The 27,719-nt window shown below is 38.5% G+C and overlaps 1 protein-coding gene across 1 annotated transcript in view; it reads left to right on the top strand.

Annotated features, from left to right (window-relative positions):
• ASAH2 (N-acylsphingosine amidohydrolase 2) overlaps positions 1-27,719 on the top strand; it is a 126,112-nt gene that overhangs the window by 73,845 nt on the left and 24,548 nt on the right. Inside the window, exons 10-18 of the mRNA XM_027111913.1 lie at positions 3,656-3,776; positions 5,771-5,896; positions 10,012-10,098; positions 12,239-12,343; positions 12,481-12,562; positions 23,747-23,862; positions 24,911-25,005; positions 26,663-26,702; positions 27,500-27,595. Of these exons, the coding sequence (XP_026967714.1) occupies positions 3,656-3,776; positions 5,771-5,896; positions 10,012-10,098; positions 12,239-12,343; positions 12,481-12,562; positions 23,747-23,862; positions 24,911-25,005; positions 26,663-26,702; positions 27,500-27,595 (868 nt within the window). The remainder of the gene's footprint in view (positions 1-3,655; positions 3,777-5,770; positions 5,897-10,011; positions 10,099-12,238; positions 12,344-12,480; positions 12,563-23,746; positions 23,863-24,910; positions 25,006-26,662; positions 26,703-27,499; positions 27,596-27,719) is intronic.

Genomic DNA, 27,719 nt, shown 5'->3' with positions numbered 1-27,719 from the left:
TCATCTCTTACCAAAGTACTTTGGTTGCTGTGACAAGCCTGATATTTTTATAGCATATATTTTAAAGGGCAGAGAAGGAAAAACAGTATCTTCTTATTCTGAAATGCAAATAACTTTTTTGAATACATTTTTTTTCAGTTTTGTAAAGAAAAAATTCAATTAATTTTCTATGGTCTAAAATAAATGAAAATAAATAAATAAGAATTCAAGCCTATAGTCTAATTAGAGATCAAAATTCTTAGCATTTGCTTTCGCCCAGGTATTTATTGTGGTTCCTTGATGGTAGAGAACACACCTGATTCCTCTCTGTGTTCCTTGGGGTTTAACATAAGGCCAACCACATACTTGGTTATTAATACATTCATATTGATTGAATGAATGGAGCAACCTCCATCTCTCCTTGCCCTCATCCATTCTGCTCTGGTCATGCTGGTTATCCAGTCTCTGAACACACTGCACTCCTTTCCATCTCCGTACCTTTGCTACGAATGTCTTTTCTCCAGTCATCCCCTTGCCAAGTTCTTACTCATCGTTTTTTTCATTTTTTTTTAAAATCTTTATTGGAGTATAATTGCTTCACAATGCTGTGTTAGCTTCTGTTGTACAACTAAGTGAAACAGCCATATGTATACACGTATCCCCATGTCCCCTCCCTCTTGACTTACTCATCTTTTAAGACCCAGCTCAAATGTCACATCGTCTGTGAAGCATTTTTCAAGGGTAAGGTGATGCCTTGTGCATCTCTATGTCCCCAGTGTCTGGCACAGAGTCAGAGTTAACTAAATGTATATTGAATGAGCGATTGAATGAACAGAAGAGACAGAGCCCACATCCCATAGCAGATAAGAACATGGGCTTATGGTCTGACAAACCCAGATTCATAGTCCTGCTTCTTGACTTACAACTCTGTGACCTTGGTCATGTTACTTCATCAGTCTGAGCCTTTGTTTCCTTGGTTTGAAATGGGGATAAGGAAAGCATCTGACTCAAAGGGTTCTTGTGAGAATAAAATGAGAACCTATATATAAAGTTTTTCACCCAATAAGTACTAAATGATAGTCTAACATTGATGGAATTGTTCTGTGGGTTTCCTTTGATTGCACTGGAGAGGTTGCATCTGGCTGACCTCAGTGTGACCATGTTGGAAATATTTTGGTTGGAGAGCCTTGGAACTGTCAGGGCCACCACCTCATTTTCCTTCCAAACTAAATGGAATAAAACTACAAAAAAGCATATTTCAACTGACTGGAAAATACTAGTTGACTAGAATATCCCTTGGCACTTGAGTCTTAGGAGAAAGAGAAAAAACCACAAAAAAGAAACGAATATAAGGGTTTTAAAACATATAGAAACCTTGCAAGTAACTTCTAGGGAATGACCTTAGAACTGCCTTCAATCCAAACTTCTGTACCTTTGCACCGTGGCAAATACACACCTTGGGGGCCGAATGCAGCCTATACACTGGTGATTTGGTCTAACACTATTAAAAAAAAAATTGAAATGGATGAAGGCAGTCAAAAAGTACTACAAACTTCCACGTATAAGTACTAGGGATATAATGTACAACATGAAAAATATAATCAGTACTGCTATATATTATATATGAAAACTCTTGAGTAAATCTTAAGAGTTCTTATCACAAAAATTTTTTTCTTTAATTTTGTATGTGTATGAGATGATGGATGTTCACTAAACGTATTGTGATAATCATTTCATGATGTACATAAGTCAAATCACACTGTACACCTTAAACTTACACAGTGCTGTATGTCAGTTATCTCAGTAAAATTGGAAGGAAACATTTTTCAATGGATGTCAGCATAACAAAAAGCAATTATGGAAAATTTCAAATATATGCCAGTTTAGAGTGATTAGTCTAATGAATCTCCATGGAACCATTATTCCAGCTTCAGTAATTAGCAATCCTCTGCCATTCTGTTTCATCCCTCCTTTCCTTTTTGTTTGTTTGTTTTGCTAGAGTATTTAAAAGCAAAAATACCGGATATCATTTATTCATGAATATTTCAGTGTGTATCTCTACCAGATAAAAACTTAGATATAACTACAGTCCATTATCACAATCAACAAAATTAAAAATAATTTCTTAATATGATCTAAAACCTAGTCTGTGTTCAGTTTTCCCTGATTGTATCAACAGTCTTTTTCCAGTTGTTTTGAGTCAAAACAAACACAGTCCACAAACTACATTTGTTGGCTTTGTGTCTTAAGTCTCTTAACTTGTAACCATTCTTCTCCTTGGTCTCCATGCCATTTACTTTTTTAAATAGAATTTTTAAATCGCTACATTTTCCCAAAACCATGGATTTGTGGAAGATCTGGCAGCACTGGCTTATGCTCCCATCAGGCAGCATTTTGCCGCAGCCTAGTAGAGGCGGTGGTCCTTAGACTATGCGAGTGCCTCTGCAATTCACAGTCCCTATTGTACCAACCAGATTAACTCCTATGTTGCCTACCCAGCCCCCGTGGGTGTTGTGCTGGCTACCTCTGACCTACATATTACATCTGTTGGGTAACGAGAACTGAATACTGAATGATGACTTGAAGCCCCAAAACATCCCTAGTCATTAAGTCAATGTTCAGTTTTGTGTACCATATTACTTAGGTAGAAATGTTTTAAAAGCCTTCAGCGAAGAAAAATCAACAAAAGATTTTTAAAAATCCTAAATTAGCTTGAAAATTTATTGATTGGTATCTCTCTTTTCTTGAGTATTCTTGCTAATCTGCTTTACAGCCTTCTATCCTGTAAACACCTTTTCCACCTGTGTCGAGGTTTGATCCTACAAAGGCCACTGAACAAGGTGTCACAAGACCCACACTTTAGCCTTGGTCCTGTATGACAAGTGGGCTTCCATCTTGCTTCTCCAAGACACCTTGTGAGGCGCAGGTAATACCAGCCTGTTTTTCAGGGTTGTTGTGAAATTCAAATGAAATGACAGATGTGAAATTAACTTGTGAACTCTATAAGCTCTACACTTAAACAAGGTATTACTATGCATAAGGATATACTGAATTATGCATAACATCCTCTTTCACACCCCTGTGCATTTACTCTGCTGTTCTTTCTCTCTGGAATGCGTTTAAGAATTAATTGCTAGTCATCTGTGGTCCTCAAACACTTTATGCCTCCTTATTTATAACATTTGTCACACTGTATCAAAGCCATTTGTTTACATCTTTGTCTTCTGCAAGATTCTAGAGTAAATTGCAATTTATTCAGTGCTCGGCACAGAGCTGACTCTCAGTAAATGTCTACTGAATTGGATAGGATTGATTTGAATAATTATTATGTGTGTACCTGTCTTGAAAGAGAAAGTCTATGTCGATACAGTTCTTTAGGTATATCACCTGGTAACTAACCAGTATTGGCTCTTGTTAAAAGCTTATGATGAAGATGACAATGATGAAATATTTTTAATTTAAGTAAGTGGTCAGACTTCTTGAGTATATTATTAGTAATTTAAGTTTCATTAACAATGAAAGAACCTAAATGTTTTGATAGAATGCCTATCATCAAAAGAATTTTTTTTTTTTTTTTTTTTTTTACAGCTGGAGAAACCTTAAGCTCCCAGTCATCATTTTTCACCCCAGTTACCTGGTTCTCTTCATTAACTTAGGGCTGCCTGTTCTTTTACAGCTGGTTTGCCATCCACCCAGTCAGCATGAACAATAGCAATCATCTTGTAAACAGCGACAATGTGGGCTATGCCTCTTACCTTTTTGAGCAAGAGAAGAACAAAGGATATCTACCTGGAGAGGTGAGAATTTATGGCATTGAAAGCGTCATCTTAATTCATTGAATATCATCATTCATTCAGTGTTCAGAATAGCTGATTCAAATCTTCAGAGGAAAGTGTCTTCATGGATGCCACATACTGACATGCTTGGATAGAAAGAATTCTCCATCCTCCCTAAGAAAAATTTTAAATGACCGTTAGCTTTGTGTCAAATACTACTGATGTGATGATTTCATAAAGTTACAATTAGTTGGATAAGGAAGGGCAAATTAATATATAATAACTTTTGCCATATATAATTTTTGATTAACTTGGAAATATGATAAACTGTGTTGTGTTTATATCTCTTGTTTTCAGAGATATAAAATTATTAAGCACCTTCTTAATGGTATAGGAATCTGAATGAGGACAAGGAATGAGTCCTTTTCTGTGGTCCAGACTTCCCTCTTAATTTCCTTTCAAGGAATTTCTACTTTCCTGCAATACGGCCTAAGTCAGAGACAACCCTAATCCATTAGAGGTGTCTTTGTAACTTTGAAATGTAGTGAGTGATGGGATCAGAGTTGGGGGTGTCCAGGAACCCAGTCCATGTACTCCAGGAAACTCGTCAGCTTTGTGTAAATTACCGACTGTAGATATTTGGCGAGGAAGGACCCTGCTCTGCTTGACCCCAGCATCTAACCCCTAACTGCAGAAGAATATATGATGGGATGAGAACCCCAGGCCCTTGCCTAGAATAAGTGTTCTGTTTCAAGATATTGTGTTGGCCAAAAAGTTCATTCAGGTTTTTCTGGCGATGTTATGGGAATATTAGCCCATGAACATCTGGTCTGATTTTTTAGCTCCTTTGTTGACAAATCTCTATTTTTTTCATTTTAGCCTGTGTTTTAGGGAAAAGAAAGGAGTTTCCCATTATCTTTTTAGTATAAAAAAAGACACATAATCTCCTATACTTGATTATCTCTTTCCCTAAGAAAATTTAAGAATTTAAGGTAGAATTGTAGTCCAGTTGGTTGAGGTTAAGGTCTTACCCTACTCTATAAGGTTTTGTGTTGTTATTTCAGGTTGAAGAGATAGAGAAAATATACACAGAGGGCACGTCTGGGTGGTGGAGGCTATGTTTAGGTTCAGTTGTGCAACAGAAAAATCTGGACTGGCTCTTCACTTTTTAAGCCAATAGGCTATTTATTTTTAAAGGGAAAATGGATATCTGAGCTCCAGGTACAACACCAGACACTAGATTGATGAGTCAGCATTTTATAACTCGTTGCACACTGTATTTCTTGTCAAAATGTTGCTGTTTGAGACACAAATTTGAAACTCTCCTACTTGAAATAGCTTTATTGATAACTGGAATATCACAAGTAATAACACGTATGCTGACGGCAATGTGAGCCTTTTCAGAAATAAAAAATTCTCTCAGAATATTGTACATCCTCCTTTTGTCGTATGCAGATGATTTTGAATAGTTCACCAGAGTGGGTTGAATGTTTGCCTTTTTAATGAACTCATTGTGGTAAATAAGAAAGAATAGGCTTTTCTCACCTTCGGAGATGGCCCACACTCTGTCTGTGGAGTGTGTTTCTCTCTAAATAAATCCACTTCTCACCTATCACTTTGTCTCTCACTGAATTCTTTCTGCGATGAGACATCAAGAACCTGAGCTTCATTAAGTTCTGAAACCAGTTGTTCTACAGGAACTGAGACCCCCACTCAGGTGGAGGATGGCGACTACCTGCTGAGCACAAGCACTAGACCCCAGACTGTTTGGAACCAGAAAGTTGATGATTAAGATTCCTAAAACACCACACTGCTACTTCACAACATATCAGTGAGAAGAAAGTCATGAATCCTGCAGCCTTCACCCCCAAATGTTGCCTTTAAAAATGCTCCCCTGAAAGCCATTGGGGAGTTTGGGTCTTTTGATCATGAGCTGCCTGTTCTCCTTGCTTGGCCCTGAAATTAAAAAAAAAAAAAAAAAAGAATAAACGGCAACTGGATGTTTCTTTTGGCAGGGACCGTATGTAGCGGCTTTTGCTTCATCGAACCTGGGAGATGTGTCCCCCAATATTCTTGGCCCACACTGCATCAACACGGGAGAGTCTTGTGATAATGCCAATAGCACTTGTCCCATCGGTGGGGTAGGTAATAATGACGTGAAATCTGTTTTTGCATCTCAAGTACATTTTATGTTTAACTATTCAACATTCATGTACAATTATGTTCTCCTCAAGTATACTCTGACCTACTTACTGCTAGCATTTGCTCTTCTCAAAAGCACCCACTAAATTGTGATTGAGTAAAATTGTAGTTTTCCATTTGATTGTTAAATTTTTTGAATGGTAAGACAATTTAGTAAATGTCAGAGATTAAATATCCTTCCCCAAAATTGGACAGCCTGAAACATTTTTCCTTGGCATTTCTGAAGTCACAATTTAGTATAAAAACTGCCTGCCTGAGACATTTCTCAGTGATTATAAAGTCTATAGGGTTTTCTAAAAATACAAGGTCAGAATTCTTTTTCCTTTCTTATAAATTACAAACAAAACAATCTTGGTGTAAAAACTCAAACCACATGGGAAGCATAAAGAGCAGTAAAAAGTGAAAGTTCCTGTTCACCTCCTTCCCCTCTACCCTCTCCCTTTCCCCAAAGTTACCACTCTCACTCCTCTTCATATGTTTATGTGTTCATGAACAACATTCTATACCTTATTGATTTTTTTATTGGTATAGGATTTGAGTTTTCTACCTAATTTGTCTTAAAAAAATCTCTTTATGACTATATACAATTCTATGTGATAAGTTTTAAAGGTAGCAAGTAAGGCTGTCCTCCCATCTTCATTTAGATTTTTGCAACTTTGACATGAGCAGCAGATTCTAGCTTCTGGGTTCTTATTCTTTGTGTTTATACGGTATTTCACCTGCCATATTGCTTTTATTAAACACTATTCCTGGGCTATTTATTTTATCCCAGTCAACCCCACTCAATGAGAAATATAGTTTTAACAATTATACTTTTCCATTGTATATTACTATTTTTATATAGAAAGTCTTCATACACCAGAAACTAACATAACATTGTAAATCAACTATACTACAATGAAAAAAGGTCTTTGTTACCATTCACTTCCAAAATTTTTACACATCATTAATTCACATTAGATTTGAGGATTACTTGTTAAATTCCAAAATTCACAGATGAAATGGTTAAATAAATTATAATACTTATTTGCAATAGAATATTATGCATCAACTTCATGTCTTATGTTGGAATACTTAATGTGGGAAAGAGCTCATAATACTAAGGAACTCAGGGTTTAGTATTGCATATTCATCATGACTGCAGTTTTGAGAATAAATGTATCATAGTAAAAAGACAAAATGAAATACACTGGTATGTTAACCACGATTTTCTCTTTTTGGCACTAGTATAGGCAGTTTTCTATTTATTTTTTGTTCATTATTTTAATTCTATTTATACTTTTTAATACTTTTTCTACAATAAGTATATTTTACTTTATAATCAGAAAAAATTACAGCAAAATCATACCCCCTTCCACAACACAATTCAGTTTCTCTTCCTTTCCCTTCGTGTTGGATTAGCTTCCCTCATGTCTGCAAGATACCAGTCATCAGTGAGGAAGGTGTGTGCTTTTTTCTCTCATACCCAGTAGGAGAGAGAGCGAGCCTCTCTTCCAACCACGGAATAAGAATTCTCTTTAGTCTGACTGTCAATTTATGTCACATGTCCATCCCTGGACCAAAACAGTTGCTGGAGAAATGGTATGTGTTGATTGGCTTAAGCTGGGTTCCAGACCAATCTTTGGCAAAGCCTAGGGAATTTCCATGATCGCCTTAGACTTATTTGGAATGAGGAATGGGATCACTGCAAGGAGAGGAATGGCTTTCTGAACAAAACCAGAAAACGCTTGAGAAAAAGAAAGAGGGAAATGGACAAATGTTGCCGTGTCTTCTGCTTTAATGTGGTTTCTTTAAAAAGTTTTTTAAATTTAGAAAATAGCTTTAATGCTTTTTAGAAAAATGATATATGGTTGTTAAAAATACACACAGGGCTTCCCTGGTGGCGCAGTGGTTGAGAGTCCGCCTGCCGATGCAGGGGACACGGGTTCGTGCCCCAGTCTGGGAAGATTCCACATGCCGCGGAGCGGCTGGGCCCGTGAGCCGTGGCCACTGAGCCTGCGCGTCCGGAGCCTGTGCTCCGCAACGGGAGAGGCCACAGCAGTGAGAGGCCCGCGTACCGCAAAAAAAAAAAAAAAAAAAAATACACACAATATTGAAAAGTTCAGAAAATGAAACTTATGTAAAGGAGCACCCCTTAATTCCACAATTAACCTGTGAAAATTTTAATAAACATCCTTCCAGACAACTTTTTTTTTTTTTTCAAAGAAGATGTTGGGGGTAGGAGTTTATTAATTAATTAATTTATTTTTGCTGTGTTGGGTGTTCGTTTCAGTGCGAGGGCTTTCTCTAGTTGTGGCAAGCGGGGGCCACTCTTCATCGCGGTGCGCAGGCCTCTCACTATCGCGGCCCCTCTTGTTGCGGAGCACAGGCTCCAGATGCGCAGGCTCAGTAGTTGTGGCTCACGGGCCTAGCCACTCCGTGGCATGTGGGATCCTCCCAGACCAGGGCTCAAACCCGTGTGCCCTGCATTAGCAGGCAGATTCTCAACCACTGCGCCACCAGGGAAGCCCCCCAGACAACTTTTTATGCACCTGTACACATATATATGTACAGTTTTACATAGATGGGATCATATTGTAAGGCTGTTCTATACCCTGCTTCCTTATTTCCAGTAAATATACTTTCAAACATTATTTAAACTAACTTCGTAATCTTTATTTTTAAGTACCATAATTTGGTTAACCAATCCCCTACTGATGAGTATTTTCTTTCCTTTCCTGCTTTTCTCCTCGCACAGTCTCTCCCTTCTTATTTTCTTCCTTCATATAAGCATGCTATGGTCACTATGCTTGTCATATATTTTTTCACATGTGTGAGTTTCACCTTAGGACAAATTCTTAAAAGTGAGTTTGTTCTTTTTTTTCAAAGCACCTCTAATATACACTACACATTGCTCAAATACTCTCAATCACGTTTCTACCCACAGTGCATGAGTGACACTTTCCCCAAACTCCTCCAGCAGGTTTGTCAATCTTTCAGTTTTTTCTAGCACAAATGTGAAGAGTTCTCTCTTCGTAGTTTAAATTTAGTAGTTTAAATTCATTAAGATTGAACTTATTATAACGTTGAATGGCCATTTACATTTTGTGTGTGTGTGTGTGAATTACCTATTTCATCTGCATCCATGGTGTTATCCATTAGGATGCTTTTTTTTTTTTGCTTTTATTTTTTTCCAGCTTTATTGGGATATATTGACATCCAACACTGTCTAAGTTTAAGGTATACAATGTGATGAGTTTTACTACAAATAAGAGAATACCCAACTCAATATGAATGAATCAAAATGTATTAATAAGGGTATTTTTTTTCTTGCTGACTTTTTAAAGCTCCTAATATATTAAAGTCTTAGTTTGTCATAAACTGCAAACTCATCCCTCAACACCCCATTTATCAGTTATCTTTCAGTCTTATGTTTTTCCCCCGGTATGGATGTTTAAACTGTCAAACTGTGTTCCATATAATTTTTAGAAGGGCCTTTCACATCGTTAGACTTTAGAATATATTCATCCATATTTTCTTCTAATACATTTTGGGTGCCATTTCTAATATTTAAGTATCCGATCAGTCGCAAATTTTTCTGATTTAAGAAGTAAAATATAGAGCCAGATGTATTTACTGATTTTTTTTTCCAGAGGGTCAGCTAGTTGTTCCAATATAATTTTAACTGAGTTTCAATTGAAGGCAATTATGAGCAAGCGCCATAGGCAGGAACCAGCAAAGAGAAAGATGTGCAGCAAATGGAAAGACCTGGCTTTAGGTAATAGCTCAGATATCAGCTACCTGTATAATCTTCAGTAACTCTAACCCACCTGAGCCTCAGTTCCCTTATTTTTAAAAGTAAGTTTCTAGAATAGAGGATTTCTAGCAACATTCATTGCTCTAATTCCGTGAATGATTTTGCTTCTCATAATCTGTAAATTAAGAGAACACCTGAAAAGAAATGCTGGAATGTGGCTTTAAAAAAATCTCTTTGCTTAGATTCACTTGTCATTTTCCATTCCTTAAAAGAATCGCTTATTTCACTAAGAACACATCTTGTGTCATTTTGTTCCAGCCTAGCATGTGCATTGCTATGGGACCTGGGCAGGATATGCTTGACAGCACACAAATCATAGGACGGATAATATATGAGAAAGCAAAGGTAAGCTGTGGGCCTGCTTCTTTCATCTTCATTCAAAACTATGCTTTAAAATCCACTGACATTGTTCATCAGGAAGCCCGTAATTGTAAGGAAGACAGCAGGAGTTTAAGCTGCACCAGGGAGTCTGGAAGACTGAATGCTGTTTATTGTCAACCAGGAAGGTTGTTTTCACAAACCACACAGGAACCTCTCTGTGACTGCTTGTGTCTGGCTTCTTATGGGAAGAACATTTAAAAGAAAGTAATCAGGAAACATTCTCTTTCAGCCAGAATGCTTGCTTCAGGTGGTTGGATGATAGATTGTAAAGTTTTCAATTCATGTGGTATGACCAGATATAACCAGACTGACCCAAATTCTCAGAAGTCTCTCAGGCCTTGGCCTGCCAAGTCACCTGACCATTTCTTTCTTTAAAAAAAAAAAATAATTAATTAATTAATTAATTTTTGTCTGCGTTAGGTCTTCGTTGCTGCGCGCGGGCTTTCTCTAGTTGCAGCGAGCGGGGGCTACTGTTCGTTGCGTTGCGGGGTTCTCACTGCGGTGGCTTCTCTTGTGGAGCACTGACTCTAGGCGCGCGGGCTTCAGTAGTTGTGGCTCGCGGGCTCTAGAGTGCAGGCTCAGTAGTTGTGGAGCACGGGCTTAGTTGCTCTGCGGCATGTGGGATCTTCCCGGACCAGGGCTCGAACTCGTGTCCCCTGCATTGGCAGGAGGATTCTTAACCACTGCACCACCAGGGAAGCCCTACCATTTCTTAACTTTTCCTTCGGTGACAAGGTAAAGCTGAGTGGCACCACTGCCAATTCTTGCAATTTGGATTCAAATTAGTCCCTGGTCTTTTTTGATATGGAAAGATCATCCATCTTACATTTTCCTTTCTTTTTAAAAGATTTTTTGATGAAGAGAGAATCTGGTCTCCAGTGAGCTTACTACAAGTTACTCTACCCTCCTTCCTCTTCTAAATTTTATCTTCCATTTTGCTTACATATTTTGTATCAGCTCCTATGGAGACATTTCTGATGGAAAAAACAAAAGATAGCTTTGGGCTGAGCCATCTCTGACAAAGATAGCTAAATCTCTTCGTTTTTATAGCTTACCCATACCTTTAGTGAGCATGGGCTTGAGAGAGGGTGTGTGTGTAAATATTTTGTCTCAAGGGTTCTAAAATGTTTCAGGAGCAATTAAGGAAGAACAAAAACACCTTGAAAACATCAGACACCAGCCAACCTAATTGCTGCAGTTTCTTTTTAATTACTGTGGTATTATCAGTGGATTGTTCTAAATTAACAGATTCTATTTAGGGTGTGCACCCCTGACACAATCTGGCCTCAGAAATTTTGTTACCATTCTGAGCCCAGTCGACATAGAGATTTGTCCCACATTCTGGATTCTCTTCTCAGCAAGGCACAACTTCCCTCTTAATGAGGAGAGGCAGGCTGCAGCTGGTGTTACTGACAACTTGAGCGTTCCCATGTGGCTGTGGAAACTGACATGGCAATAGAGTAGAAATGAGTTAGGTGTCAGGCAAAGGCATTGGTGCTGAAGCAGGGTTTGCCTCTACTGTATGATACAGTTCAATACAAACAAACCTTCCTAAATATGTTTTGACTCACATTGCCCCTAAGATTAAAAAAGCATCAATTGACCATACTGGAAAAAAAAAGAACATCCAAAGGTGAACAGTGGGTGGGGGAACAGATGCAGATGAAGTGGGTCCTGAAGACTTTCAAGCCCCCCTTTGGCACCAGCCCTGCCAGAGGACTCAAGGACTGTGAGAGGGAAAACTCCATGAGAATCCCCATGGAGGCGCCCTTGTTCTGGCAAAGAAGGTAATTTGGCCCACCTACTCCTAACCTTAAATTTTCTTGGCTGTCTTTCTAGCGAGATTGGAGCATTTGTACCATAGCCTGCATCACTGGAATTTCATATTTGTGGGAAATAGACACAGATCAGTGGTCTCAGGGCCTTCAAGTTTCTGGGAAGCTACAGGGGGTTTGGTGGAGAGATGCGCATGCTCTGTCTAATCAGACAGCAAAACAAAACTTGACTGAAAGACTCTTTTCCAAATTGGCACTTCTTAGGTACGGTTGCTGGTATTCATTTTAGCTCTTTTGCTTTTAATGGTAAGGCTGTGTGTGTTTTCTAGGAACTGTATGCCTCCGCCTCTCAGGAGGTAACTGGGCCACTGGCTTCAGCTCATCAGTGGGTGAATATGACGGACGTCACTGTCTGGCTCAATTCTACACACACAGTAAGTGTCACTGAGTCACACTGATTATGCCACAAGGGTAAAGTTCTGGGCTGATCTCATTATTGAAGTTCAACTTCTGTTTCTTTTTCTGTTTATGTTTCATTTTTGTTTTGTTTTTTTTCAATTTTTTCCTTTAGGCAAAAACATGTAAACCAGCCTTGGGCTACAGTTTTGCAGCTGGCACGATTGACGGATTTGGAACCCTCAACTTTACGCAGGGTGAGGTGCAGTCTGATGTGATTTATGGTTCCAGGTTCTGAACTTCAGGGTTCTGTTCTCTAACAAGGTTTAGTGTAACCAATACATTTACTATTTTTATTTTTTAAATTTGGGCGTATGCAGGCTTTCCAGGTTTGTACATGATTTCTCAGGGGTAGGTATCTTTTATAATTTAGCTTTCCACCGATTCAAGTAGAATCAGAGATTCTCTTTGCATTTCAATCTATGAAAGAATAGTTTTAGGGCTTCCGTGGTGGCGCAGTGATTGAGAGTCCACCTGCCGATGCAGGGGACACGGGTTCCTGCCCCGGTCTGGGAGGATCCCACATGCCACGGAGCGGCTGGGCCCGTGAGCCATGGCCTCTGGGCCTGCACGTCTGGAGCCTGTGCTCCGCAACGGGAGAGGCCACAGCAGTGAGAGGCCCGCGTACCGCAAAAAAAAAAAAAAAAAAAAAAAAAAAAAAAAAAGAATAGTTTTAAATTGGGCTGGAGCCTGGGGTGGAGTTGGAGTGGTGCAGAGCGGGAGTGTCATTGTAACTTCGACAGTATGAGTTGGCCCTTCCATCTGGTTGTTAGTGTCTCTTTCCCAGATTCCTTTATTGGAGCCCAGATTCCTCAGAACAGAAGCTTTTAGGAACCTAAAGCATATGGTCCTGGGTCTTCTTCCTGTGTGTATTTCCATGAATTTATAACTGATTATTATAGGTTTTATACTTTTATCCTGATTATCACTGTGATAACATGCACTGGTAAGTAGAGAAAGTTAAAAAAAAAATTGAAGAGTATCACCTACAGGCAATATTTTGGCTTATTTCATTCTTGTCTTTTGTATATATATATATTTTGGAACCATTAGTTAAATTAATAAATACAGTTGTAATGTGATATAGTTGGCATCATCTTTCCTGGTAATATTTCATCTAGTTTGGTCTACTGTTCTAAAATAAATAATTTTTAACAGGTTTATTGAGATATTCACAAAACATAAAATTCACCCATTTAAAGTGTATAATTCAGTGGTGTTTTGGTATATTCACAGATATGTGCAACCATTTCCACAGTCAATTTTAGAGCATTTTCATCACCTCAGAAAGAAACCCTGTACTCTTTAGCTATTACAACACAGTCTCCGTCTCTCCCAGACCTAAGCAACCACTAATCTCTCTATCTCTATATTTTCCTGTTCTGGACATTTCATATAAATGGAATTGTAAAAAAAAAAATGTGACTTTTTGCATTGGCTTCTTTCACTTAGCATCATGTTTTCAAGGTTCATCCAAGTTGTAACATGAATTAGTATTTCATTACTTTTTTTTTCTTTTTAAAAAATTGTTTTATTGAAGTATAGTTGAGTTCAACGTTGTGTTAATTTCTGCTGTACAGCAAAGTGATTCATTTATACATATCATACATTCTTTTTCATATTCTTTTCCATTGTGATTTATTACAGGATATTGAATATAGTTCCCTGTGCTATACAGTAGGACCTTGTTGTTTATCCATTCTTTGTATAATAGTTTGCATCTGCTAATCCCAAATTCCCAGTTCATCCCTCCCCCACCTTCCCTCCCCCTTGACAACCACAAATTTTGTTCTCTATGTCCGTGAGTCTGTTTTTGTTTTGTAGATAAGTTCATTTAAGTTATATTATGACTGAATAATATTCCACTGTATGGTTTTACCAGATTTTGTTTATGCATTCCTCAGTTGATGGACATTTGGGTTGTTCCACTTTTGGACTATTAGGAATAATGCTGCTATAAATATTCATGCCCAGGCTTTTGTGTGAGCATATGATTTCATCTCTCCTCTTTGGTATATGCTTAGAAGTAGAATTGCTGGATCATATGGTCACTCTATGTTTAATAATTTGAGGAACTACCAGACTGTTTCCAAATTGTTGCACAATTTTACATTCTCATCAGTAGTTCTGAAGGTTCTGATTTTTCTACATCCTCACCAATACTTATTTTTATCTTCCTTTTGGATTCTATCTACCCCCTGGGTGTGGAGTGTTATCTCATTATGGTTTTGATTTGCATTTCCCTGAAAATTAGTGATATTGAAAACCTTTTCACGTTTATTGGCCGTTGAGTTTCTTCCTTGGAGAAATGTCTACTCATATATTTTTCTTATTTTTAAATTGGGCTACTTGTCTTCTCATTACTGAGTTGAAAGGGTTCCTTATGGGTCCCATATATGCTCTAGGGATGCCCGCTAGCTGGGCTGCTTGGGTCCTTCTGCTGTGGTGTGCTGACTACTGTGGGTGGTCTCGTAGGCTTGGCTCTACCACCCGCCCCGGGTCTAGTTGGTTGCCAGGCCCAGCCTTGTGCAGAGTCTGCTGGCCACTGCTTGGTGGGACTGGGTCATGAGGCAGCTGGCTGCAGACCCACAGGTGGCCCCTGGGCTACTGCTAGCTCACTGGTGGGCAGAGCTGGAGTCAAGGAGATCCTGGGCTGGTGTCTTCCCACTGGTGGGTGAAGCTAGGTCCTGGGGCTAGTGCCAGCCCACTGGCAGGAAGAGCTGAGTCCTGGGGTCTGGCTACAGGGCCCAGGGTCCCAGAGCTGGTGTCAGACTGCTGGTGGGTGAGGCTGGTTCTTGACATGGCTAGCTGCAGGGTCCAGGATGTCCTGAAGCTTGTGTTGGCTTGCTGGTGGGCAGGGTCAGAGCCCACCTAGTCCCAGAGCTGGTGCTGGTCTGCTGATGGTTGGACTGAGTCTGCAGGCAGCAGGGGTACCATTGTCCTGAGGCTGGTGTCCGCCTCACTGGTGTGTGCGGCCTGATCCTGCATCCTCTGGTGGGCAGGGTTGTGTCCAGGGGTGGCTGTGGGTTCAGGAGGTGTCTTAAGGCAGCTTGTCTACTGGTGGATGGGACTGTGTCCCCACCCAGTTAGTTACTTGGCTTGAAATGTCCTAGTACGGGTGCCTGTGAGTTGGTGGGCAGGGGCACAGCTGGGTCCTGGAGCTAATAAGCTAGAGGGAGGATCCAAAATAGTATGTGGTAGAATGAACTCCTAAAAATGGCTGCCACCAGTGTCTGTGAGCTCCAATTGACCACTGTCTCTCTGGGAGACTCTCCAAGATTAGCAGGTAGGTCTAACCCAGGCTCCTTTCAAATTATTGTTTCTGAGCTGGGTCTCGGAGCATGTGAGATTTTTGTGTGCACGCTTTATTAGTAGAATCTCCATTTCCCACAGCTCTCTGGGTCTCCTGCAAGTAAGCCCCACTGGCCTTCAAAGCCAAAAGTTCTAGTGGCTCATCTTCCTGGAAGAGAAATGCTGGGCTGGGGACACTGATGTGGGGCTCAATACCTTTGCTCCTTGGGGAGATGCTCTGAAATTGTAATTATTTTCCTGTTGCTGGGTCACCTACCCAGAGGGTATGGGTCTTGACTACCTATATCACTGTGGTTCTTCTTTATATCTTTAGTTATAGAAGATCTTTTATGGTAGGTTCTGGTCTTTTCCATCAATAAGTGGTCTGTAAATAGTTGTTATTTTGGTGTGGCCATGAGAGGAGGTGAGCTCATGGTGTTTCTACTCCACCGTTTTGGCTGATCTCCCTACTGTGGGTTGTGTTTCCACCTTCTTCATTGTGTCCTTTTAAGCACAAAAAGTTTTAATCTTGATGAAATCAAAATGGTCTATTTTTGCTTTTGTGTCTCATGCTTTTGGTGTCATACTTAAGTATCCTTTGCTAAATTTGATGTCATGAAAACCTACCTGTTTTCTTCTAGAAGTTTTATGGTTTTAGCTCTTATATTTAGATCTTTGAGCTATTTTGAGTTAGCTTTTATATATGGTGTGAGGTAACAATCCACCTTCATTCTTTTCCTTGTGGCTATCCAGTTATTACAGCACCATTTGTTGAAAGGCTATTTTTTTTAACCCATTGAATGGGCTTGGCACACTCATTGAAAATCAGTTGACCATAGATTCATGGTCTTGTTTCTGGATTCCCAATTCTATTCCGTTGATCTGTGTTTATTTTTTGTGCTAGTATCACCCTTTAAAAAAAGAAAAATCATGCCTTTTTTATAGCTAAGTAGTATTCCATGGTTCGTATCACCCTTTCTTCATTACTATTGCTGTGTAGTAAGTTTTGAAATCAGGATATATGAGTCCTCCTACTTTGTTCTCCTTTTTCAAGATTGTTTTTGCTATTCTGAGTCCTTTGCAATTCTATTTAAATTTTAGAATCAGTTTGTCAACTTCTACAAAGAAGTCAGCTGAGATTCTGATTGAAATTGTATTGAATCTGTAGATTAAATCGAGGAGCACTGCAATCTTAACAATTTTAAGTCTTCTAATCCTTGAACATGGATGTTTTCCTATTTATTTAGGGCACGGAGTAAAGGGAGAACTCTCCTGTGCTATTAAAGTGGTATATCACATTCATTTATTCACATTTTTTGAACCATTCTTGCATCCCAGGAATAAATCCCATTGATCATGGTGCATGATCATTTTAATGTGCTATTGAATTCAGTTTGCTAGTATTTTGCTTGGGATTTTGGCTTCTATATTCATCAGAGATATTGGCCTTTTTTTTTTTTTTTTCTCATAGTGCCCTTATATGGCTTTGGTATCAGGGTAATGTTCACATCATAAAGCAAATTTGGGAGTATTCCCTCCTCCTTAATTTTTGAGAAGAGTTTGAGAAGAACTGGCATTAATTCTTCTGTAAATGTTTGGTTGAATTCACCAGTAAAACCATCTGATCCTAGTCTTTTTTTGTTAGGAGGTTTCTGATTACTGATTCAATCTTCTTACTCATTATTAGTCTGCTTAAAGTTTTCTATTTATTCATGATTTAGTCTAGGAATTTCTAGGAATTTACCCATTTCTTCTAGGTTATCCAATTTGGTGGTGTATAATTGCTTATAGTCATCTTTTTGTATTTCTGAGGTGTCATTTGTAATGTCTTACCTTTCATTTCTAATTTTTTGAAAAATTTGAGGCTTCTCTCTTTTTTTTCTTAGTTAGTCTAACTAAAGGTTTGTCAATTTTGTGTTTTCAAAAACCAGCTCTTCATTTTGTGGGTTTTTTTCTATTGTTTTTCTGGTCTCTATTTTATTTATTTCTACTCTGATCTTTGTTATTTCTTTTCGTCTGTTAACTTTGTGCTTAGTTTGTTCTTTTTCTAGTTCCTTGAGGTGTAAAGTTAGGTTGTTTTTTTGAGATCTTTCTTAGTTCTTAATGTAGGGGTATATCACAATAAACTGCACTCCCAGAACTTATTTTGCTCTGTACAGTAAGTTTTTGGTATATTGTATTTCCATTTTTGTTTTGTTTGTTTTGAGGTATTTTTGATTTCATTTTGATTTCTTTGACCCATTAGTTGTTCAGGAGTATGTGTTTTAATCTTCACATGTCTGTGAATTTTCCACTTGTCCTGTTACTGATTTCTAGTTTCATGTCTTTGTGGTCAGAAAAGATAGTTGGTATGATTTCAATCTTCTAAATTTGCTGAGGCTTCTTTTGTGACCCTACATGATCAATACTGGAGAATGTTTCATGCATACTTGAGAAGAATGTGTTTTCTACTGTTGTTGGGTAGAATGTTCCATATGTGTCTTTTAGGTCCAGTTGGTCTAAGATATGATTCAAGTCCAATGTTTCCTTGTTGATTTTCTGTGTGGATGATCTAACCACTTTTGAAAGTGGGCCATTGATGTTCCCTACTATTATTATATTGTTATTTATTTCCCAGTGCTTATAAAAGTTATGTTCGCATTATACTGTTAGTCTATTAAGTGTGTGATAACATTATGTCTTAAAAATGTACATTCCTTAATAAAAAATACTTTTATTGCTAAAAATAGTAACCATCAGCAGAGTTTTCAAGGAGTCATAATCATAATCTTTTTGCTGGTGGAGGGTCTTGCCTTGATGTTGATGGCTGCTGACTGATCAGGGTGGTGGTCGATGAAGGTTGTGGTGACTGTGGCAATTTCTTGAAATAAGACAATGATGAAGTTTTCTGCATTGATTGACTCTTTCACAAGTGATTTCTCTGTAGCGTGCAATGCATTTTATAGTACTTTACCCACAGTGGAACTTCTTTCAAAATTGGAGTCAGTTCTGTCAAACCCTGCCACAGCTTTATCAACTAAGTTTGCATGACATTCTAAATCCTTTGTTGTCATTTCAGTGGTCTTCAGAGCATCTTCACCAGAAGATTCCACCTTAAGAAATCACTTTCTTTGCTCATTCATAAGCAGCAACTCCTCATTTGTGGAAGTTATCATCATGAGATTGCAGCAGTTAAGTCACATCTTTAGGCTTTGCTTTTAATTCTAGTTCTCTTGCTGTTATCACCACCTCTTCAGTTACTTCCTCAACTGAAGTCTTGAACCCCTCAAAGTCATCCATGAGAGCTGAAATAACTTTTTCCAAGCCCTTGTTAATGTTGATATTTTGCCCACTTTGCATGAACCATGAATGTTCTTAATGGCATCTAGAATGGTGAATCCTTTCCAGGAAGTTTTCCATTGACTTTTCCAAGATCCATCAGAGGAATCACTGTTCATGGCAGCTATAGCCTTCTGAAGTGTATTTCTTAAATAATAAGACTTGAAAGTCAAAAGTACTCCTTGATCCACAGGCTTCAGAATGGGTATTGTGTTAGCAAGCATGAAAACAACATTAATCTTGTACATCTTCTTCAGAGCTCTTGGGTGACTTGTGCATTGTCAGTGAGCAGTAATATTTTGTTTGTTTGTTTTGTTTTGTTTTTTGCGGTATGCGGGCCTCTCACTGTTGTGGCCTCTCCCGTTGTGGAGGACAGGCTCTGGACGCGCAGGCTCAGCGGCCATGGCTCACGGGCCCAACCGCTCCGCGGCATGTGGGATCTTCCCAGACGGGGGCACGAACCCGTGTCCCCTGCATCGGCAGGCGGACTCTCAACCACTGCACCACCAGGGAAGCCCAAGCACTAATATTTTGAAAGGAATCTTTTCCTGAGCAGTAGATCTCAACAGTGGTGTTTAAATATTTAGTAAACCATCTTGTCAACAGACATGCTGTCATATAGGCTTTGTTGTTCCATTTATAGAGCACAGGCAGAGTAGATTTAGCACAATTCTTAAGAGCCCTAGGATTTTCAGAATGGTAAATGAGCATTGGTTTCAGCTTAAAGTGACCAGCTATGTTTATCCCTAACAAGAGAGTCAGCCTGACATTGACTTCTCCTCTCTAGCTAAGAAAGTCCAAGATGGCATCTTATTCCAAAAGAAGATTGTCTTGCCTACGTTGAAAATCTGTTTTTAGTGTAACCACCTTCATTCATTATCTTGGCTTATTCTTCTGGCTAACTTTCCTCAGCTTTTACATTAGCACTTGCTGTTCACCTTGAACCTTTATGTTATGGAGATGGCTCCTTTCCCTAAAGCTCATAAACCAACCTCTGCTACCTTCAGAGTTTTCTTTTGCAGCTTCCTCACCTCTCTCAGCCTTCATAGAATTGAAGAAATTTAGGGCCTTGCCCTGAATTAGGCTTTGGCATAAGAGAATGTTGTGGCTGGTTTGCTCCTCTATCCAGACAATTAAAACATTCTCCATATCAGTAATAAGGCTGTTTCACTTTCTTATTTGTGTGTTCGCTGGAATCGCACTTTTAATTTCCTTCAAGAACTTTCCTTTGCATTCACAATTTGGCTGACTATTTGGTGCAAGAGATCTAGCTTTTGTCATATCACGGCTTTCAACATGTCTTCCTCACTAAGCTTAATCATTTCTAGCTTTTGATTTAAAATGAGAGATGTGCTACTCTTCCTTCCACTTGAATACACAGAGGCCATTGTAGGGTTATTAATTGGCCTAATTTCAATATTGTTGTGTCTCAGGGAATAGGGAGGCCTAAGGAGAGGAAGAGAGATGGAGGGACAGCCAGTCAGTGGAGCAGTCAGAACGCATACATTTATCAATTAAGTTTTCTGTCTTAGATGGATGTGGTTTGTAGTGCTGCCAAACTATTACAGTAGTAACATCAAAGATCACTGATCAGAGATCACCATAAGAAATATAACAATAATGAAAAAGTTTGAAATCTAGTGAGGATTACTAAAATGTGACACAACGTCATGAAGTTAGCAACTGCTGTTGGAAAAATGGCACTGATCGACTTGCTCAATGCAGGGTTACCACAAACCCTCAATTTGTAAACAAAACCCCAAACAAACAGAAAAACACAATATCAGCAAAGTGCAAGAAAATGAGGTATACCTGTTCTTTCATATCATTTATGGGCTATTAGCATCCTTGCATTTCAGCTTGAAGAACTCCCTTTGGCATTTTGTGTCTCATAATTCATGTAGGCTTTCTTCATTCTTTTTCATTTTTTTTTCATTTTAATTGAATAGTTCCTAATGACTTGTTTTGAGTTCACAGATTATTTCTTCTGCTTGATCAAATCTGCTGTTGATGCTCTCTACTGCATTGTTCATTTCATTCATTGCATTCTTCAGCTCCAGAATTTGTTTGGCTCTTTTTTTATGTTTCTGCCTTTCTGTTGAACTCTCATTTTGTTCCTAATTATTTTCTTGATTTTGTTAAGTTGTATATATTTGTTCTCTTGTAGCTTGCTGAACTTCTTTGACACAATTATTTTGAGTTCTTCTTTGACAATTTCTAGATCTCCAATTCTTCGGGTCAGTTATTGGAAAATTATTGTATCCCTTTTGTGATGTCATGTTTCCTTGATTTCTGTTGTCTCTCGTAGAATTGCATTTGTCTGTGCATTTGATGGATCAGTCACCTCTTCCAGACTTTACAGAATGGTTTTGGTGGGGAAAGGCCTTCACCTTTGGGTGGCTGCAGAGACATTGATTGGGTGACTGTGGTTGTTCCAGCTCCAGGGCAGCCCAAGTGGCATAGTCTCCATGCAGCTCTGTCAGCTGAGGTCATCATTGGTGAAGATTGCATGCATCCTCAAAGGCCAGTACTAAGGGTATCTGCAGCTGCTGTGAGCGCTGTTGTGATCTTCAGTGGTGAAGTCTGCTGGGGACATCCTGACATCCTTTTCTACCTTGGAGGATGTCATGGCCAAGGGCATCACTTTGGGTGCTATGTTTGGCTTCAGGTACATTCACAGTGGTGGTGGCACTGATGTCTGATATGTCGCATTCATGGAACAGTGACATACCTGAGATCTGGAGCTTGGGTGCTTGTGGAGCAACCATGCCTCCAGGGTCCAGGACACTGCTCACCAACAGCTCTGTGCCTGAGGTATGGGCACATGTGGAGCAGCCATGGAGCTGGGGACTAGAACACGTGCATTTGCAGAGGAAAGTGGTTCTGGGGTTCAGGTCCACTTGCAGTGGCTCCAGTGCCTGAGTTACAGGTACTTGCAGGGCAGCTGCAGGTCTGGGGTTTGGAGCTCAGGAAAACATAGCGTGGTCACAAAGTTGGGGTCTGAAACATGGGCGTACATGGAACACCCATGGCTCTGGGGTCAGGGTCATGTATGGGTTTGGGGGTGGGGGACTGACAGCCCTGACTCCAGGGCAGTGGAACAGAAGCTTCTCATGAGGGAGGTACAGCATCACGTCTCTCTTCAGTGATCCATGGTAATCCATCATTGGTTACCTCAGTCATGCAAGCTGCTGGTGTCTCTGTGGAGCAGTCTTCTGGGGTTTGCACTGACAAACAGGGTCCTCTTTCATGAAAGCTGTAGAGAGTCTGTTGCAGAGGCTGTTCAGGTTCTCAGTGGCAAGGGTTTCCAGGGTCTTCCACAGAGCAGAGGCCACTGCAGCAAATGATGGCATCTGTTATGTGGCTAGTACTGATATCTTCTGCCCTTCCTCGTTCCTAGCCATCTTGAGATGTCTCAGATAAGCCAGCCTTCCCAGTGACCCTTTTCATGTGGTTATTCTGTTTTGCTCCACTGTGTTGCTGTAGGTTTTTAGTTGGACTCTTGAGCCCTCCCAGAGCTATTTTCTTTTGTGGATAGCTAATTATTGTATTCTGTGGGGAGATGAAAGCTGATATCTTCTACTTTGGTATCTTGCTGAGGTCATCTCCTTTCTTTATAAGGGCATTTAAAGCTATCAATTTCCCTACGGGGACTGCTTTCACTGCATTCTATAAGTTTTGATATACTGTGTCTTCATTTGCATTCATCCGAAACAGTTTTTATATTTTCTTTTGATTTCTTTTTTGACCATTAGTTATTCATAATCATGTTGCTCAATTTCCACATATTTGTGAGTTTATCAAATTTTCTTCTGTTATTTATTTCTAATTTCATTACATTGTGGTTGAAAACATACTTTGTATTATTTAAACTTTAAAACATTTATTGAAGTTTGTTTTATGGCCAGCATATGGTCTATTTTAGATAATGTTCCATATGCACTTGAGAAGAATACATATTATGCTATTGTTGGAGGGAGCCCTTTGTTAGTATCTGTTAGGTCTAGTTGGCTTCTAGTGCTGTTCAAATTTTATACTTCCCTATTGGTCTTCTCACTCGTTGTTCTATCTGTTATTGAAAGTGAGTTATTGAAGTTCCAACTGTTATTGTTGATTGTTTCTCCCTTCATTTCTGTCAGTTTTGTTTCATGTATTTTTGTACTCTGTTATTAGGTTCATATATGTTCGTAGTTGTTATATTTTCCTAATGGATTATAGATTCTATGTTCTTAGGTTTTGTAGTTAACATAGCTTTTCCCCAGATTATGGGTGTTACGCTTGATGGTTGTTTTATTGCTCGTGTGTGTGTGTGTGTGTGTGTGTGTGTGTGTGTGTGTGTACATAATTAAGTGGAGATTCAAGAGTGGGTCTTTAGAGACCACAAGTCAAACAACTGGTACTTCACGTTGGAGGTGTTTTTTTTATAGTTTTCAAAATAAGAAAAAGGTGATTCAGTTCATAGACCTACATTTAATTATATCATATTTTTTATTTGCAAAATGGTTGAGAAAGAGCAATAAAAAAAAATTAAGGTTGTAGAACATATATATTCTTTTATTCTATCAACCACACTGAGGTCTAATTAAACAACGGCTCCTACTTTAGGATGTACAGGAAATCTTGCCTCTTCTATTATGCAACTGTTTGGAATCACTGAACAACAACCTCGATAAAATCTCTCAAAGTCCTAAAAGCATTGTTGTACAACATTTGTCAAAATGATGATATTTTTCAGAGGGTTGGAATCATATTAATCGTAACATTCCTAATAGGGACAACAGTAGGGGATCCATCGTGGGACAGTATTCGGGATCAGGCCCTGGGCAAGCCATCTGAAGAAATCAAAGAATGCCAAAAACCAAAGCCAATCCTTCTTCATACTGGAGAGGTAATACATTTTGATTATCATGGTGAAATTAGTATATCGTTAATTTTACATTTATGAATTATCAGATATGAATAGTAGCTCTGTGTTGAATAGTAGATCTGTGTGTTATTCAGATGTTCCCATACCAAATTTTTAATATTAAAAAATATGGATGCTATAAGTGTAACTCTAAGAAATAAGGGTTATGATTATTAAATACACTGACTTAGAGTTTTACATCTATAGTAAATAAATGAAGCAATTAGAACAGTGGAAAAGGAAGAATAAGAGTAACATTTTTCTTATTCAGGATTTGTTTATGTTGACTCCAGGATAGGAGTGAACACAGAATTCTTTGCAGAGAAAAACATCTCAGGTTATTTTCTCACAACTCAGGCAACATTATTAAGTAAAGCAATATTCTTTAAATACTCTTTGGAAGATGAATTTTCATATTCATACAGTGTTCATACTATCATGGATTTTTGATGTAGAAAAAATTTTTAAATAGAGTTTTTTTCTAATATTTAATTAAAATTCTCCAGGAAGAAGAAAGAGAGGAAACAAAGGAATAGAGGGAAAGATTCTACTAATCTGTATATGGTAAAGGATAGATTCTCTTGGAGAAAACCTAAAAAGTAAGGCAAGACTTGGTAACTGAAGATTTAAAGTAAAAAGAAATCATTAACTTAAGCTATTCCAAATGATGGTAATTTCTTATTCATCTTGTATAAGGATAGTCACCATGGTAATATAGGAGAACACTTGGTTATCTATTACACATTGTGATTCCACAATGATAAATCCATTAGAAACTTCATTGATGAGAAAATAAGTCCAGGTTAATGGGACACTGGTATATAAGATTTACATCTTATTATTATTGAATAGATAGAATATTTAATACTACATGAATTAGAAAAGAAATAATGATATTAGGATAAGACACCCCAAAACAGCTGGAAACATTTAAAATCCTTTAATAAAGGAACTTCTATGAGCAGCGTCAGTTTCTTGACGATAGAAAGAAAAATATTCTTAACACAGTTTTCATGCTTTTGGTTCTTAGCTGTCAAAACCTCATCCCTGGCACCCAGATATAGTTGATGTTCAGATTATTACTCTTGGGTTCTTGGCCATCACTGCCATCCCTGGGGAGTTTACGTAAGTTCCTGTTTTTCTTTTTGTAGTTACACATGTAACTGTTGTGGATGTGTTTCTGTTGGGATCACTTCTTATCATGGGCAGATAATTCTGTACTGACTCCTTTGTATCCTACTGTGCTATGTTTGGCGACGGTGACAAATATTCCTACCCTCTTTTGGTGGGGCCTCTGAAGAATGAATCTCTCTCTGCCTGTTACTAGTGGGTAACTTGAAGTACACAGAAAAATTTGAAAAGTTATCATTCCAATAAAATTATGCAGTGATTTATTATGTCAGTAGAAAGACTTTAAATAATATTAAAACATAGGGTCGTGAAACAATCGATTTAGGTATTAGAAGCATGGAAGCATATTTTAAATCCGCTCCTTATGCCATATTTCCTATCTTAGTAAGTAGCAATTTTTTATCTTTTCATTGCTCAGGCCCTAAATCTTAGAGTCATCCCTGAATTCTCTCTTTTTCAGTTTTCCCTGCTTTCAATCCTTCAGCAAATTCTGTATGTTCTATTCAACAGTTTCCATCATTCTTCCCCTCCCCACCCCCCAGCCCCAACCTGGGTCTAAGCCACCATTATCTCTCCCCTGGATTTTACTGCAATAACCTCCTGTCTCACCTTCTTGCTTCTCCCTCACTCCTCTATAGTCTTTCCTCAACATTATAGACAGAGTAATCCCTGTAAAGCATAAGTCAAATCATGTCACTACTCAAAACCTTTCAATGGCTTCTAACTCTCCAGAGAAATTCTCAAACGCTTGTAATATCCGACAGGGCCCTATGTGATCCACTCTTCAGCAAGCTCTCTGATCTGATTTCATACCACTCCCCCTTGATCACCCCTGCTGCAGCCACCTTGGCTTCAGTGCCATTCCCAGACTACCAAGCACGCTTCTATTTTAGGGCTTTTGAATTTACAGTTCCTTCCGCCTGAAACACTTACCCTCCATTTATCTCCATGGCCAAGTCTTTTATTCCTTCAATTCTCTGCTCAAAACTCTAACAGAGTTGCCAGTCTTGCTTACATGATATCACATTGTCTTTACCCCCCCACCACTCCTACCACCACCACATCACTACAGCATCAGCACGAACACCACCATCCCCACAATGACCACCACCATCCTCTTTCATCCTTATCCTACCTTATACTCTCCATAGCACTTACAGTCATCTCACTTTTTTATTTGCTTGTTGACCATCTTCCCTCCCTAGAATGTCAGCTCCATACTGTTGAATCCTTAGCAGTTTGAAGTGGGTCTGGTATGTGGTAGGTGTCCAATATTTTACTGAAGGATTAAATGAATGAATGAAATAGTAAGTTCTTTGTAGGCAGGAACAGTACACTCTCTACTTGCCTCAGCTGTTATTAAATAGAATGCAACCTATTGTCGACTCAGTGAATGGAAAGTGATTGGGATCTTTTGCCAGTGATATTCATTGATTCTGTTTTCCTCCTTCAAGTTGTCTGTTTTCACTTTAGGATTTGTTTTGAAGATACGGCAGTGAGGAAAAAAGCTCAACTTTAACTTGCATTGTTTCTGTACACTTTACTATTGTTAGCCAGGCTAACATTTTGGCTTTCACTACAAGTCTTTCTGTGTACCTTGTGTACATTCTGAATAGGAAAACACTCTGATAATTCTGTTTTCTTGACTCAGGACCATGTCTGGACGAAGACTTCGGGAGGCAGTTCAAGAGGTAAATTAAAAATGAAATAAAATATCCATATGCATTTTTATTTGGAAAAGAGAAAAGAATTCCCTGTCCCTGTGATCTGGCACCTTTTAAATTATTCTTTGCGAAGATGACGAGAGTTTTACACATCTTGAAAATAACGGCTGGAGGTGAAAATGAAATATTAATGGCATAAGAACAAACTTAAAAAATATAAGAGAACTATAGTAAGATTAAAATATTTCATTTGTATTTATGTACGAATAATTTAAAAATTGATAATGGTTTTATGGATTCAGTAGTAAATGACCCCAAGTACATTAGTATCTTATAGTCCTGTGTAAATAAAAATCTAACACATGTTAAAAATGCTGTATTTTATTTATATTTGTGATTTTCTTTACATTCAGAAAGTATTGTAAATGGTTCTAAGATGACATAATCAACAAATGTTTTATTATTTGGAGCTGGAAATAACTCCTGTGGTTAGCTAATATGTTCCCATTATACTTTTTTGGAAATTGATAAAATATCTGTATTTTGGTAATAAGAAGATTCTGCATCTGCAAATGCAATCGTTAAGATGTTTGGAGATCCATTGACTTGCCCAACTGTAGTGCAGAGTTATGGCCTTAAGTTTTCCTAAGGGATCCTTAGATACTCCTGTACTCCTAGGCAGTTTAGATCATTAGGAAAAATATTGTTAAGATATTTATCTTACACTAATGATTCATATTTATAATTGTATGTTAAGTATAAGTAGGATGATAATACACTATAAGATGAAGAGTAATTTTATTGCACTCTCCCTTTCCCCCTAGGAATTTGCAACTTATGGGATGCTGAATATGACTGTTGTTATTTCGGGTCTATGCAATGTATATACACACTACATTACCACCTATGAAGAATACCAGGTAAAATTAAAAGTTCTCATCATTTAAATGAATTATACCCTGGTCAAGACTATTGCGTCAAATGCAGAATTTCTTTGTGGACTTCCTCAATCGTGTTTTTGAGAGGTGATTTTGTTTTAGGGCT

Source organism: Aethalodelphis obliquidens, unplaced genomic scaffold (assembly GCF_003676395.1).
Source record: "Aethalodelphis obliquidens isolate GAN/ISIS:26980383/991018 unplaced genomic scaffold, ASM367639v1 scaffold11, whole genome shotgun sequence".
NCBI classification, from domain to species: domain Eukaryota; kingdom Metazoa; phylum Chordata; class Mammalia; order Artiodactyla; family Delphinidae; genus Aethalodelphis; species Aethalodelphis obliquidens.
This window is presented reverse-complemented; position numbering and strand designations above follow the sequence as displayed.